Source organism: Chelonia mydas, chromosome 7 (assembly GCF_015237465.2).
Source record: "Chelonia mydas isolate rCheMyd1 chromosome 7, rCheMyd1.pri.v2, whole genome shotgun sequence".
In the NCBI taxonomy this organism is placed as follows: Eukaryota; Metazoa; Chordata; order Testudines; family Cheloniidae; genus Chelonia; species Chelonia mydas.
The window spans coordinates 27,084,285-27,101,501 of NC_057853.1; the positions used below are offsets into that span (position 1 = coordinate 27,084,285).

A 17,217-nucleotide genomic window follows, 5' to 3' on the forward strand; every position below is an offset into this window, starting at 1 on the left:
ACATTCCTGTGCAATGGTAATTGGCAGCAGCCTCACTGTGCGTCAGCGACTAAATGACAAATCTGGCCCAGAGTGAGGTTTCAAGGTGGCCAAGCAAAGGTTCAGACAAACCTACCTCCTCTAGAGAGCGAGTAACGTAAATGGGAGCAGATACAGAATGCTAGGGAACAGGGATTCTCTCTTTCAGACAGACACAGACAGGCTCCAACATGCCTATCAGCTTCTGAGACAGAGGACAGGCCATTAGTGTTGCTAACTCTCACGATTCTGTCATGACTCTTGCAATATTTGATATTTTTCTTAAAGCCTCAGATCCTAGAATTAGGTGATTATGTGAAAATCTTCTTTTAATTTCTTTTAAAAAGGTATGTTTCTGGCCCCGAAGTTTACAGAGAAAAGCTTGAAAACATGAACCACGTGCACTCTAAAGGCTCAGAACAAGGTCAAAGAAAGAGAAACCCAAATTTATTATTTTTTAAAATTCTCTTTATTTTGTGGTCCTGACTCATGATTTGCAAACGTTTTGGACTGGCAGACAAAACTTCTAAGGTATCACGATAAATTTGTTAATGTTTGTGCATCATTAAGAGGTGACTGCACTGACATGCCAACTATTATTTTCTTGGAACTGTAGTAACTTATAAAGCCCCTAATTTCTATTGTTGTGGATGTTATAATTACAACAGTAGCTCGAGAGGTGAAAGTATCCCTTTTCAACTGATTCCTTTCCATCTTTGAGTTCACTTCTTATGTATAACTCAAAAGTGTCTGTCCACACATGCATGTACTCAGTGGGAAACTAAATGAACTGCAAATCCAAACATTGAAGAAAAATGTGTCCCAAGTAATTTAAGAAACCATTGCAACTGTAGGTGCTGTCCGGCACTTTATATGAATAAGGCTTTTATTTTTCCATATTTGGCAAAAGCATTAAGCAGCCCAGTAGCAGTAAACAAGAAAAATATTTGCTGTGTTTTTAAATACTGTTTAAGATATGGTTATCAAGGGTTACGTAGTAAACTGCTGAATGCACCAGACATGGTCAGTAAATTACTAGCCACCTTTTCATTTTCCCAATATGTCCAAATTTGCCAAATGTAAATAAAGGTCTAAACTCTTTTCAGAACAGAGATTTGTCACTTCTGTATGGGAGATTGGGCAAGTTGCGAATAAAAATTCAATGATATCAAACCAACTAGGAACAATTAGAGTTAAAATACTAAATGTGCATACAAACATATTGCTGAAAACCTTTAATTTGTTGGCATTAATTAATACAATTATAGTCATCTCTCTTTTATTTATTATGTATTTATTCTGTCATTTGGAACTATTTATAGTGACATTAGGTTGATACACCATAATTTCCTTCCACCTCCAACCCATTTACGATTCTTTCCTCCAGCAGTTGTATTAATTTAATAGCATTATTTATTCATCTAATCTGATTATTAAAAATACTGTAATATATTTTAAAAATAAGATCAAAATAGCACATGTTGCACTGTACCATTTTATCTTTGCTAATGATCCAAATGCAACACTATCTTATATAATGCATGCTGATGTTCACATTCCCCTGTTCTAATTCTGGAAGTGCAAATTACCTGAATCAGGGCATATAATTAATGCACTGATCATGTGTTTATTATACACATGGATATAGTGAGTTTGGTAAGGGGTAATTAATTTTCAGGTTCAGGGCATTCTTTTTGTATTGTAATTTTAGACAGATACGATGCATGAATGATCATTTGCTTTTCTTCTCAAGGATACTGTTTCCAATCCAGCCTTGACCAAAGAGACAGGCAATCATTTTAAACAGAATAAAAAATAGGGTGTAATAAAATACACACTGGGCATGGAAAACGTGATTAGAAGTGACATTTCATTTTGGACATGAGCTTAATCTTCCTCACTTCCCTCACAATACAAATTTTAAAAGATCTCATTTGTACAAAATAATTTAGTTTCAAAGAGTCTTTTGGAAGATTTCCCACTTCGTAGATTATACACGGTAGTTTTAAGAAGTCCCAGCTGAAATGGACTCAAATGCTTATAATGTATGCACACACATCTGATAAAAAATTAAGTGGATGCAATATTCAATTGGTTATTTAATATAGAACTCTGTCTGCACTAGAGAAGGCTGTTGGGATAAACCAGACCTTTTCCCACACACTGCCTTGTTACCTAGGAGGAAAGACTGGTGTCCTTACCTCACACTCCCCTTCAGTATTTCAGGAGGCAGACAGCTGGCTAGCTGTCCCATCCTAGATATAAGAGTGGTGACTGGTAGATTCACTTCCATCTCCAAATGCTCCTACCCATATAAGTCAAATACATATTCAATATGATAATATGAAGTATGTATAAAATCAAGCTTTAACTGCTTCCCAAGATTATGAACGCGTAGTGTACCCAATGTTCAAAATGGATTTATGTGATACTGAACATTCCAAAAAACACAACCACCATCGTGCTAAAACCTTAAATTTGGTTTTGGTAAGAAAACTAACTATGTTAAAATAGCACCTTCTTACTCAACAGATCTACTCCTTACATATTCAGTCATATCTGCTTCAGCAACTAAAAATATTTATTACTTTTTAGTCTACTCGCCACATAAAGCCAAGACTTCTGTTGAGAAAGGAGTTGGTATCACATCAACAAAATTGTTAACAAGATTTACAGTGCAGTAAATTCTGCCCTTGGCTATCCTTGTGCAAGCCTACCAAAGACAATGGGGATTCACAGACATAAGTAAGGGGAGTAAATTCTGCCTTCATATACATCTGTGCAATTTACCCACAGATAAGGCTGGGATTTAGTCACAGAGGTCATGGAATCTGTGACTTCCAAAGACCTCCGTGACTTCAGCCAGCACTAGCAAGGAGCTGTGTGGTACCCCCGCTGGCCCCAGGTGACAGGAGCCCCCTGCAATTCCCCACCATCACTCACCACAGGCTGACCCCCTGCCGCTCTGGGCAACAGGGGAGATCCTCTGACATTGCCAGCCGCCCTGGGCAGCAGGGGAGACTCCAGAGCTCCTGGCAGGTGCTGGTGGCGGGGGAACCCCCGCAGCTCCAGGCCCCCACGGGAGGCAGGGGGGACCCCCACAGCTTAGAGCCGCCAGTGGAGGGGGACCCTGGAGCTCCGAGCCCCCCACAGGTGGTGGGGGCACCTGGAGCTCCCAGCCCAGGCGCAGCTGCCCAGGTTCCCCATTTTGTCATGGATAATTTTAGTAAAAGTCAGGGACAGGTCACAGGTGTCCGTGAATTTTTCATTATTGCCCTTGTCCTGTCCGTACGTTTTACTAAAAATATCCGTGACAAAATCTTAGCCTTACCCATAGATCCTTTTCTACTAATGGTCCGTGCAGCAGCAGGAAAGAACTCAGTTTGACTTTCAGAGCCCTGAGGGGCTCAAAGTTACATAAACCAACTTTTCCATTTACTTACTGAGCAAATTTGATCCTAACATCTTTAAGAAACAGCAGACATTTTTACACAGCCACTTTTCAGAGTAGCATCACAATAAAAAAAATGAGTACTTGTGGCACCTTAGAGACTAACAAATTTATTTGAGCATAAGCTTTCATGAGCTACAGCCGATGAAGTGAGCTGTAGCTCATGAAAGCTTATGCTCAAATAAATTTGTTAGTCTCTAAGGTGCCACAAGTACTCCTTTTCTTTTTGCAAATACAGACTAACACAGCTGCTACTCTGAAACCTGTCAATAAAAAATGGTGGTCCTGATTAGACCTGGAAAAATCCATCATACACAACAGCCAGAACTGTTATTTCAAAATGAAGAGCATCTATACCGACAGGGCAGAAAACAGAATGATTTGCAGAGAGGAGGTTAAAGCTCTTGTATATTATTTTTAAACATGTTCTTTTGGGCAACCTGGTGCATTTCAAAGACATTTGATTTGCTCATTTAAAAATTACCATTGAGAGCCATGGGACAAAAGTAATCCCAGGCAGAGATGATTTAGCAGCACTCAGGGAGTGTAGAATTCAAGGCAAATCACCAACTCTAACCAATTTGAATGTTGCTGTAGCACTTAAGAGGGTTGATACAGCACTCCTCAATGGGATATATGTGATCAGAAACGCACTGCTAGACTCAGGAAACTGAACTGGCACTCAATTAGGTGTCCATAACAAGTTCATCTAGCAGCAAGAGAAAGAAACTGATCCTACTTCAAAATTACAGTCATACAACATCCACTCTGAAGAGATGTCTAAATTGCCCAGAGAAAGAAAAAGGACAAAAACAAAACAAATGAAAACCGCCAAGTAGAATTACTAATAAAAATGTAGACAACACAAACAATTCCAGTCATGTATCTACAAAACCAAAAGTAAATTGACAGCTATTTTAAGACAAAACATCTTTCAATCAAACTTAAAGAAATATATAACATCTGTCATGGAAATAATAAAATACCATCTAAATGAATTAAGTTAGTTAAATTCACCACCAAAAGTTGTGAGGGTTTTATTTTTTAGCAGTTTTCCTTTTTTTCCCCGTTTACCACATGCTTTTCTCTCCTACTATTCTCACATATTCTGTCCCTCTATCGCCATGCTATTCTTCCCTTTCATTTTTCCATCTCCCCTACAAATTCAGTATCTCCAAAATATTCTCTCCCTCACAGCTTCCTCACCACACTCCCCAAATCTGTTTTTACCATAGGCTCCCATCTGCTCTCATCTCCAACCTTTAACTGGGTTCCACAGGCTCTCCATCTCCTCCCATGAGTGGAGGTAACCATCCACTTCCACCTCAGGGTAGGATCATGTCCTCTTATCTCTCTTCAACTCCAGTAGGTTCAGAGACAGATAGACGCGCTAGGACAACTGGAGAGGTGCAACCTCTCTCACCCACAACCCTACTGCCACACATCTTTCACAAGCCTCTATCTCTAACAATCAATGAGGGGTGGGTTCTGAAAACTATTGCTGCTGAGGGTGAAAGTGGTGAGAAAGACAACCTCTAAAGTGCAACCCAGTAAATTAATAGAGCCGAGTTAATCTTGCAAAAGACACAATGAATACATCAAAAATGAAATCTTCTTTGGATTTGTTGAGCTTTGTCTTAGTTTGCTTTCTGTGAATATTCTAGTGAACAAGTTCAGTGGCATTATTTAGAAACAGCAAACTTTAAGTGAATAATAGAAAATATTCATAGAACGCAAATTGACAGAGATAGCAGAAGGAAAATTGTAAATTCAAGCATGTACATAGGGGCCTGATCTAAAAGCTACCCTCATCCAATCAGGAAAAAGAAACCACACCTTATGTGTCCAATCAAAATTAAACACATTTATATTTAGAATGCTGAATATTCTCAAAATGCTTGCCAACAATTTACAGACCAAAAATTATTCAAATACTAAATACATTCAAGAAAATTGTAAGCTGCTTGGGGACAATATGTAAATAAAGGCTACACTCACTGAATAAATTATTCAGTGTGAATTATTTCCTGAGCTTTATCAAACAAATTGGCTCTGGGTGCACACTGTAAAATACAGCCTATGGGTAAAAACAGTTCCTTCAGTTATGAAATATTGCCCTAAGCTTTGGTCTATTTACCACAGTCTGTCTGTCCATCCGTCCGTCCATCTATTCATCCATCCATCCATGTTCATTCTACATTCATCATCAAGATATTCAAGTCCCTGTTTTTAATAACCAGTTATAACTTGGGCACTATTTTACTCTTATTTTCTTTGGAGCAAGTCAATATTTGTATATTATATTCATATGCACGCACACGCACACACACCCCTCATATGCTATGTGCATATAAAAACAAAATCATCCTAATAGTATCTCTTAGCAGTTTTGAAGATTGATGTAAAAATCATCTGTGGAAAAATCCACACTCTATTGTAAATGTTTATTAAATGCAAATGCTGATATTTTGCTCCTTGGAAAAATGTGTCTATGCATGTGAAATTTCGCGATAGAAAGCTTTAAAGTCCCAGGTTTCTCTAGATAAACCCCACTGGTTTACTGATGCGTGAATGCACAAAAATTGAATTACTGTACAACAGCAATTACTTTTCACAGTACAACTATAATGGGAATCAGTTCTGCAATGAACACCACATAGCTCTACGAGGAAAAAAAACTTGATAAAAATTGTTTTATTTAACACATTTTCTTCTAGTCAAGGATATTTATTTTAAAGCAAAACATTCCTCAATATGTGATTTCTCATCTTATCAATGTAAAGCAAGAATCATTTTGATAGGATTCTGTTTACTTACAGTGGAACTTTAATACTAAAAAGCTATTTAATGATGTATCCCAAGTTTTAGTAAAAGATGGTGGAATGTTCCCTAACAATAAAGTTGACTTCACAGCACTTTATATACTACCCTTCACAAACTCTCTGTATCCTCTTTGGTTTGTTTATTTTCTACTTCCCCTAACAGTGGTGGGCAACCTGCGGCCCATCAGGGTAATCTGCTAGCGGGCCATGAGACAGTTTGTTTACATTGACCGTCCGCAGGCATGGACGCCTGCAGTTCCCAGTGGCCGCAGTTCGCTGTTCCCAGCCAATGGGAGCTGTGGTCCCAGCTCCGGGAGGGGGCTAGGGCTGGGGCCACAGCTGGGGCGGGGCTGGGGACAGAGCTTCGGCCACGGGGCCAGCAGCTAGGTGGTGCTCCCTTCCTGCCCCGTGTGGGCTGGCACAGGCCCCAGACGCACCCCTCCAAAAATGTTCCTCTGTGCCCCACTAGGGGGACGGGCCCCACAGTTTGGGGGCTTCCGACAAACATTAAATTTGGCCAACTGGCTGCAATTTTACCATAACTTGATAAATCAATATAAGATAGCCTAACGGCAACCTAACATTGCAAGAGTGGGAGTTCTTGGAGGAAGTGGGCTGGTTGTACCTGGTCAGCTGCTTGGAGTTTAACCATCAAAGGGGCCTAGGATTGAGGCATTTGCTGTCTCCCTCTGCATTGCTGCCAGCTTATAGCTTGCTACCCATATTCCCTGTCTTACAATTGAATTAAATTGTGTCTTGCAGCTGCAGCAGCAGCTACTGCTAAATTTTACTCTGGGGGAATTCTGTGCCACTGGACAATGCAGAATTTGTGCAGAAATTCATGTTATGTGCAGAATTACCTCCCACCATTGCCCCACCACAAAAATGGACTATATAGCTGCTGGCTGCCACTAGGGGGTGCTGAACCCAGCAGATCCCAGTTTGCAAATAGAAGACTGCCCTGGGGAGGAGGAGGGAGCTGGAGGGTTCCCAACAGCTGCAGTTCCCGGCATGCCCAGAAGGAAAGAGGTGGCATGCAGGAACCTCCATACAAGCCTGGGACTCAACATCAGGCTCTTTTCTCCCTTTGGATCCCTGGGCTCTGAAGGGTACAGGGTGAGAGTGTCTGGGCTGTGGGGGCACCCTGCAGCTGGGCTCAGGACGGGTAGGGGATGTGGGTGTATGGTTATCCTGCTGGGCTCTTGGGAGGGGAGAGGGCACAGAAACAGGAACTGGGCTGTCATAAGGGTTTCTTTAAGTCTCTACTTCTGAGTATTTTTGTGTCTGTATTGTTACAGACAGTTGCTGATAGGTATTTTGAAATAAATTACCGAAATAATTGAAACTGGTGTGATTATATCGTGTTATTTTGGCAAATATAATATGCATAAAATATTTTAAAATATTGTGTGCATCATTTTTAATTTTTTGGCACAGAATTCCCCCAGGAGTAAAATTTGCAAGACTCTAGAAGTTACTACACAACCTACACTGGCTTGACTAGAAAATTAAACCTTTATTGAATTGCCCAATATATTTGTCCCATTTGTATCGGGAGCAAGATTTTTCCCAGCTTGACTGTAGATGACTTTATGAGATACACTAGAAGAGTGGTTCTCAGCCAGGGGTTCCTGTGCCCCTGGGGGTACGCACAGGTCTTCCCGGGGGTAGATCAACTTATCTAGATATTTGCCTAGTTTTACAACAGGCTATAGAAAAAGCACTACTGAAGTCAGTACAAACTAAAATTTCATACAGACAAGGACTTGTTTATACTGCTCTATATACTATACACTGAAATGCAAGTACAGTATTTATATTCCAATGGATTTATTTTATAATTATATGGTAAAAAGGAGAAAGTCAGCCATTTTTCATTAATAGTGTGCTGTGACACTTCTGTATTTTGAGGTCTGATTTTGTAAGCAAGTAGCTTTTACGTGAAGTGAAACTTGGGGGTACCCAACACAAATCAGACTCCTGAAAGGGATACAGCAGTCTGGAAAGGCTGAGAACCACTGCACTAGAATGTGTTCACCATTATAAAGACAATTAAAAATTAGCAGCATTGTATCAGTCCCACTTAGCGTCACTTGAACTTCAGCATTGCACAACAATTTTTACAACAAAATTACTAAATCTTAACCCAACTATCAACTATTGCATTGATCATCTGGGATATATTAGTTAATGAGAACATCCTTAACTACAGCAACCATACATTAATGTTAACTAGATCTAGAATTATTTGTAAATGTTCAGCATAGTAAAGAAAGTTACCTATAAAACCACACATCACCAAGTAGATGACAAAAGGTTTAGCGCTTTTGGTTTCCCATTTACTTTACACATCTGACAGCATGAAAATAGGACTTTCTGTGACAGGATAATTGCATACTGAAGAGTAATTCAAGTAGTGGATGAGTATGATAAAAATCACACTGAATCAACTAATGACTATGAAAAGTGATGAGAAAGAAAGATAAAATCAAGCCAGAATACAAAAGGAGGGAAAATGTTCAACACTGATTAGTAGCTGAGAACAAGTTGATGTGTTTAAAAAAAATCTGAAGGACTTTACATTACTCTATTTCTGTATTTTCAAGTTTTATCAGGACCTATTTCCCACAGATTAAACAGTCTACATTATTGGGGTTTTCTGAATGACGACTGCCTCCGATCACTATTTCTGTTAAATGCTGAAAATATGCTGTTTGAAATAATTATTATGTGCCAGTCACTTGAAATACTATTTCAATCAAAATGTAGATTTTTGGCAGAGACATCTACTTGCAGTTCATTCAATTAGTACTTAGGACTGTATCAAATTGTGGTACCATTAGAGCAGCAACATTTTATGAATATTTGGATTTTGAACCCCATTGATGGACACCCCAATTACGCTGTATGGGGGGAATTCTGCAGTATTTCCATTATTTTGGAGTTTACCAGATTACGAGTGTTTGAGCTCTAGAAGTTAATTAAAATAATATTTTGGTTGCAATTTTGAAATTTAGGCTTTTGGAATGAACATTGAGCTTTGGCATAGGTCTGCTTGTGCTGGTTTCTTATTAATCTCAATAAATACCAGAATCCTGCAATATATACACATTAAAAAAAATTATTCCAGGGCCAGTTAAATGCAGCATGCTTTTTGTCTCAAGTGGAAGCATAGAGAAGATGAGCTAACTGTAGATTTGCTGCACAAGATATAAGTTGTACAGAACGAGCGTTGTATCACAGGATTTCAGAGCTTTTCAAGTGCAACTGGCAAACTGCCGTCCTTCACATTATAAATGTATTATTATAACTTCAAACCATAGCACTCAGTCATTAAGCCTCAGCAGGAATAAGCATTTTATTCATCCCTCTAACAGTCACCTCAAAATATCCAAGGTGGCTACATGTTATGTAACTGTTTCCAGTAAAGCTATTATCTTGCAATCAGAACTAAAGATTTTCAATAATAAAACCACTTCCAAATTTGGTTTTGAAAACTTTTTTTTCTTAAAGATTAAGGAAAACAAGACACATATATCGGGAGCTCTGCGTTCTAGCCACCTTTTATTGCACCATAGCCTCTTCTCACCATACCGGGGTGGGCAAACTTTTTGGCCCGAGGGCCACATCTGAGTATGGAAATAGTATGGTGGGCCATGAATGCTCACGAAATTAGGGGTTGAGGTGCAGGGAGCGGGGTGAGGGGTCCGGCTGGGGGGTTGGCGTGCAGGAGGGTTGTCCAGGCTGGGACCGAGGGGTTTGGAGGGAGGGAGAGGGATCAGGGCTGGGGCAGCAGGTTGGGGTGCAGGAGGGGACCAGGGGTGCAGGCTCCAGATGGCGCTTATCTCAAGCGGCTCCCAGAAACAGAGGCATGTCGCCCCTCCGGCTTCTATGAGGAGGCACAGCCAGGCTGCTCTGTGCGCCACCCTCTCTGCAAGCGCCACCCCTGCAGCTCCCATGGGCCACAGTTCCCAGCCAATGCAAGCTGCGGGAGGAGCATGCAGAGCCCCTTGGCTGCCCCTATGCGTAGGTGCGGGGGCAGGGGGGAGAACATGCCACTGCTTCTGGGAGCCATGCGGAGCGGGGCAAGCCCCGGATCCCACTCCGCGGGCGCTCGAGGGCCGAATTAAAATGTCTGGAGGGCCGCAGCCCCCAGGCCATAGTTTGCCCACCCCTGCACCATACTGTATTCTGTTTGCCAGAAGCTGGGATTGGGTGATAGGGCATGAATCACTTGATGATAACCTTTCTGTTCATTCCCTCTGGGGCACCTGCCATTGGCCACTGTCAGAGAGGACAGGATACTGGGCTTGATGGACCTTTGGTCTGACCCAGTATGGCCGTTCTCATGTTCTTCTGCTTTAATGTCACAGAATTCTGGCAGACTGTTACTCAGAGCAAAGCATTATGGTCCATATAAAACATTATTTCTTAGATATCAAGACCATGTCTATAACAGGAGCCAAAACATTTCTAAACACCACACAAATTCAAATTAGAGAACATGCACTGCAGTGCTGAGACAGACACCAACTGCTCTTTCCTACTGATTCCCCATTCCTGTAAACAGACATAGTCTTTCATTACCCATAGTTTGCGACTCACTGTTAGCTACAAATGGCAGTGCTGCACTGAAGTGCTTTAGTGGAGCTCTCTTGATGCTTTTCTCCCCACATTTCCTGATCTCAAAGCAGTACTCCTTCTGCTAGGAAGTAAGGAAACTGATCCCTTCACAGTCAATATTGTGCAACTCCCTGCAGAAGATGTTTAAGTGCAGTTCTGCTCTAAAAAGGGGCAGTAAAAATAGCATTGTGTATATAATCTGTCAGAGCCTCCCTGTCAAGTGTGTTCAGTTTATAGGTTAAAAGACATTTTATTTTACAGTCAACCCAGAAAATTCAACCTTTAATCTGGAAGTCTAGCAGAATTCTTTACTTTTTCTGATCATGCACAAGAAAAACAGTTCTGCAAGTCAAATTTTGACTTCAGTCACACCAGTGAAACCCCAGTGTCTTCAACTGCTGCTTTCAGTGACACTTCTTGAACCTCACGACTTTCAGTGCATTGATGTGGACACAGCAGCAAAATGAGGACAGACATGCACAGAATTTAGTGGCAGGCCACAACTTTTATTAAACTTTATCACAAAGGAGGGGAGCTATCCACCACTAATACTCTCCTATCCTAGCCATTTAATTGATTCCAGTGCAGGGGACCTTACCCATAAAGGGGGGTAGTTTCTCCTTAGCTTACCCACATGACTCAGCTCTCTCTGAGTCCTTGTACCCTCTGCCCCTGAAGGGGACAAAGGGTGCAGCAGGGCGAGGACCTCAGCCTGAGATGGCCACAAGGTCTCACCCTATCACATAAGCCCAAGGCCCATTACCAGAATTCCAGGTCTTTTACCTCTCTTAACCACAGAGGAAACTAGCCAAAGGGGGCACCAGCAACTACCTTTGTCACCCCCCAACACACAGACCCAACCACGCCGCACACCTCCAGGTATCAATTCCTGCCCAATAGATGCCTCAGAACGGTTCTCAAACTTCATTGCTCCATGACGCCCTTCTGACAACAAAAATTACTACATGACCTCAGGCAGGAAGGCAGAAACTGAGCCCCACCACCCCAGGCTTCAGTCTCACGCTGGCCTTGGCAACCCCATTAAAATGGAGTCCTCACCCACTTTGGGGTCCCGACCCACAGTTTGAGAGCAACTGAGTGTTCTCCTAGGTCAGCACCTCCATTTAACAAATGTACACCATCAACTCTGAAAACTTCCGGCTGATCGTAACAGATGTTCCTGTGCTGTATCACTGAACTCCCTATGTCCAGGAATATCTTGGTAACCTGTCTATTCACTTTCACCCATCTTCTTTTATATCCTGAGGAGGAGGACGAGGATTGCTGCTGCAATCTGGTGAGTAACCCTGCTGGAACAGAGCCAAAAGAGGTTCCGCATGGCCCAGGCACTGGCCTAAATCCTGGGAGCTGGGAAATGCTGGCCAATCGGCACCCCTCTCCCCCAGCCAGCCAATGAGTGCTAGAGACTCCCAGAGGAGGAGCTACCTTTTGTCCCTTGGTGAGTGTCTCCATGCCTTGCCTCTGGGACTGTCCCCCTTTCACTGCTGGCCCCATCAATTTCCCCTACCCATTTATGCAGGTGGGTGGCATTTTGCTCATATATAAATGAATGGAAGTTAACAAACAATTGTTGATGATACCCAAGAAGAAACAGAATACAGCTCACCCTCTCAGCTGTGTGGGTTGTGCAAAGCTAAAAGGAATCAAAAGTGGTAAAAACATTTATTTTTGTCACTAAAATCAGCATATATGACTCTGAACACACAAAAAGTGCCACTCCGCCCTTTATAAACATTGCTGTGGAGAGGAGTTTCAGCAATGAGAGGCAAGCAGAAAATTATGTACAGTAGACACATTTGCCAGCCTTTGTTACACATTTACCACAGATTGGGGGTGGGGAGGGGGGCAATCAGAATGTTTCAGATTGTTCAATCAAGGGAGATTAGACTAGGCAGATCCCTTCAAATATTTTTATTGTTCTACAGGGTACTGCAATTAATTCTGGTTTCGTTGGTATAAATTTTAACACAGATGTGTAATATATATATATATATATATATATATATATATATATATATATATATATATACACACACACACACACACACACATACCATCATTTTATCAGCAAATATGACATTTCAAGAATATTTGTAATGAACCGGTACTTCCAAGCTTGTTACATATACAAAGCTTTTACCTGATCATAGGTAAATGCTCTGCCAAATTTATCTTACTGATGGTATAATCAACTCATCTACTTCTGAGAGCTGGACCTTAAAAGCACTTCTGAAGTCTTCCAGTACTTTCTACATCTTCACCTTCAATTACCATGGATGCAACATTCTAAGCTACTGACACATTTTGTACAACTGCACAAAATATAAAAGCAAAATGATTTACTACTTACCCGTACAGCTTCAGACTTTTTATGAAACATTTCTTCCATACTTTTTGCTAGCTTTTTCACAAGCTGAAGGCCATCAATTTCTTCTACTGAAACATCCTTCTCATATTCTTTGTATTTCTGCAAGAAAGTAGAATTGTAAAAGGAAATTACTTGAAACTCTGACAACTTGTAACTCAATGCATACTCCGTTTTCTCTGGCTTCTGTACATTTCCTTGGTATTCAGTTGGGTACTGGAGGGCTACTTAACGCAAAAACACTTTTACTGTTAGATCCAGAATGCCAATAGTGAAAAATAGAATAAAATGTATTAATCCCTTCCACTGTGGGGAAAGGAACCAAAACAAAGCCACATCTGCTCAAACATACATAACAGCAAACAGTATAAACAAAAAGACCTTATTTTAAACTAGTGATATGTCCCTAGTCCCCTCTAGTTTTAGGTCCCCAGAGCTAGCCTCCTTCAACAAAGACCAAACAGAACTTGAATAAAATAGCTCTTCTTAGGCCCTGATTCAGAAAACCATGTAAGCATGTGCTTAACTTTATATACATGCATATGGCTACCCCTAAACAGCAAAGTGCCCTTTCACAGGAACAAACGAGGATGAATCCTACTTTGTGGTCTCTTCTCTTTTCAATGCACATATATGCACAAGTAACTCTTGGTATCATGAATAAGAATTAGACAGGTATGGAGAGAAATACATCCCAAAAGCAGGTCAGCCATTCATTTCTAGCCTCCTTTTGTTCTTTTATGCATGTCAACATTTTGAATTTTATTTCTGTATTGGTGTTTACAATAAAACAACTGTATTTTCTTTGGGATCAGTCCTGAAGATGGTAGTGCATTCCCTCCCACCATGAATAATCCCATTACAGACAATACACTCAACCATAAAGGTTTTCATAATCAGGCTGTGGTTTTGTAATCTGACTCTCTCTCTTTTAGGGCTTACTCTTGCTGGCTATGAATGAAGTAATTGGCAAAACTCCCGTTATGGCAAGAGGAATACTGTAGTATGTAATTACGGATGAAACCATCCAATTTAATATCATGAATTATATCCTTTTCATATTATTAATTATATTGAATTATCCATAGCTTCATCAGGAACAGAAGCGTATTATTAATTATTTATTATTAAATGATTATTATTAGATGCCTCCACGAACAGATAAGTAATGTGAGGTTCCTGCTCTGAAGAGTTTACCATCAAAGTTCATTTAAGATACAAGGAGGATGCATAAGAGTTACAGTAATAAGATACACAACTACTTATCAAAGACATGCAAACATCATGGTGGGACACTTTAAAAAATAAATAGGTTTATATATGAGAAATATATATATAAATATATTACTGTTTTAAGGCTAGATTATACAATAGAGACAAATATGAAACAGTCTCTCCTCTGAGGAGCTCACATTCAAAGTGAAGAAAGGCAGTATTATTTGGTTTGTGGTTATGTTCCACTACAAATTAGTGGGGTTTTTTTAAATCTCTACACTATGCTATACTCCATCCACCATTCTTAAGCTCAGGCACTGACAATAAGACTTTTCAAAATTAGCAAATTAATGCCCTCATCCTGCAAACACTTAAGCATGTGCACAACTTTATTTATATGAATAGTCCCATTTGACAGGCACACGCCCACTCACAGGAAGCAAATTCTTCCAGGAAATCTCATTGTAAGAGTTATGCTCACTGGTTCAGGAAATCGAAGTACTATCATGTGACTAAAAGCTACGCATTGCAGCTCAAATTTGATATTTTCAATTTTGACCACCAACCCATAAAATGTACAATAGATATGGCACATGCTTCTTGAAAAGCTGATTCAGCAAAGCTCTTAAGTGAATGCTTAAGTCCCACTGACTTAAATAGATGCTTAAATGCTTTGCAGAATGAAGGCCTTAACCAGATGTTTAAATATTTTCAGTATTGCACTCCCCAGTTACTGCATCATAAGATGACACAATCCTCTAAGATAGAGTATCTTCTTAAAGACAATGCACTCACCACAGCTCAACATGGCATCCAACATCCTTGTCCAGCTGGCCAGAAGCAAAAGGTTATTGCCCTTTTAAGGATTTCACCCTACAGTCATAGTATAGGGGGAAAGATTACAGGGAGCAGGAAAGAGCTGGGAGGAGAGCAGGGAGCATTACCCTGCCTGTTGACCAAGAGAGACGGGGGTATTTATACCCTAGGAAGCACCAGAGAAGCCCTCTTTTATCTGGATCAGGCTGGCATACTGAGACATACTGAGCTACTGTATGCTACAGAATTCTAAATATTTCCATAGTAACCTCATGGAAAAAAGAGACAAGCTAAAACAAATAATGTACATATTGTAACTTGTCCCAGTTGCAAATAAGTTTGACTTTGTTTTATACTAAAGATGAGTAAACAGTTAATTTGTTACAAAAATATTTTACAAGTGTTTGCCTCTTTCTACTTATGGAATGCTACAAACAAAACAAGATTTTCTTGAATTTATTCAGCTTAATCCTATTTATTCAATTTTTTTATTTATTTTATTTTTGGTGATTTCCCTCTTATTCTATAACTAGATCAAAATTCAAAAACCCAAATTGAAGCTTTTTAATCAGTTTCACTAGTCACATAAAAGTGACATGAAAATTGTTTTCATTCCCTAATTCAGTCAATTAGCATAACACTTTAAAATCAAGTTTCTTGGAATTTGGTTTCTGAGACCATTTGAGTTTATGAGCCCAAAATATCATTTTCTGTGACCATTCATGCTAGGAAAGGTGAACTGCACAAGTGTTCATACTAAAGAAACACAAAAAGAAGTAAACGCAGCTGAAGTGAGTTAAACATTCAAACCAGTATCTGCAGATTTTTTTTGTAGCATTTATTTTTGTTTGCAATCATATAAAAATAATTTTCCATTTCCAATTTCAACCTTCTTGCAAAAAGAGTATTGGATGCCTGAAAGAAAACCAAGCTGGGGGACAATACAATATATAGTATCATTGTACGACTGTTTTGTGTCCCCAAGGCAACCTTTTTATCATTCTCTGAAGACCTTTCTACTCTAAGAAGAGGGGTTTGTTTGTTTTTTAAGTTTCCCACCATTGGTAACATCAGTTCAGCTCCACTGGTGTTAGCACAGTTAGTCTGAGGGAAGACCGAATGCCACAGCTATTTTTAATACCATATTGAGACCCCAGAGAAAGTGCAACCAAAAAAAAAAAGGTGATAATACTTGGAGTCAGGTAGTTCTTCAAGACAGGAGTAAATTCTAGTGATGGATAGTAAGCACAAGCTCAGGACACATATAGCAAGAAGGGTTCTCTTTTGCCATACTAAAATTTTCAGAAAGAATGGTCTATACTCACTTAAGCCTGACTACACGTCTGTAATGACCTATTTAGATGGGACCTTTTGTGAACTATATAATCTTTTTGATCAATACCCAAGGGAGAAAGCAGCTGTAGTACTCTCCTGGAATCAACTAAATATCAGAGCCAATGACATTAATTACTGTCTAACAAGTTTTGTAACTAAAACTTGCCCATGGAATTATTATCACAAAGAGCAATGGAAATATAAGATTTCTCAGTTAACTTCTAGGTGCACTATGAACTTCTGATTTTCTAGAACATCGCCATTTCAGCAGCACTTACATACTAAAGACTTACTGTTGTGCAATTTTGTTCTAATAGACTTTTCAAAAGGAGTCTATTAATTAAACTCTAACTACCTTTGAAAAGCTTCATTTAAACCAACCTGATTTTTGATGCTGCTCTTTTTTTTTTTAATCTATCTGCCATGTTAATAGAACAAGCAGAATTTAGGTCACTATCCCCCAAGGGTATTTATGCCATTTTACATAATTAACTAATCCCAATTTTGTGTTCTTCTACCCACTTTGATCAAATGAGCATAAAGTTGCTTGT

General features: G+C 39.9%; 1 protein-coding gene across 7 annotated transcripts in view; it reads right to left on the reverse strand.

Moving 5' to 3' along the window:
- CACNA2D3 (calcium voltage-gated channel auxiliary subunit alpha2delta 3) overlaps nucleotides 1-17,217 on the reverse strand; it is a 702,225-nt gene that overhangs the window by 532,383 nt on the left and 152,625 nt on the right. For all 7 annotated transcript variants that reach the window (XR_006292226.1, XM_043551412.1, XM_037904897.2 and 4 more), the window contains one exon: nucleotides 13,286-13,402. Coding sequence is in view for 6 of the 7 variants with exons in the window: in XM_043551412.1 (XP_043407347.1) it covers nucleotides 13,286-13,402 (117 nt within the window). In the remaining variant the exon portion in view is untranslated. The remainder of the gene's footprint in view (nucleotides 1-13,285; nucleotides 13,403-17,217) is intronic.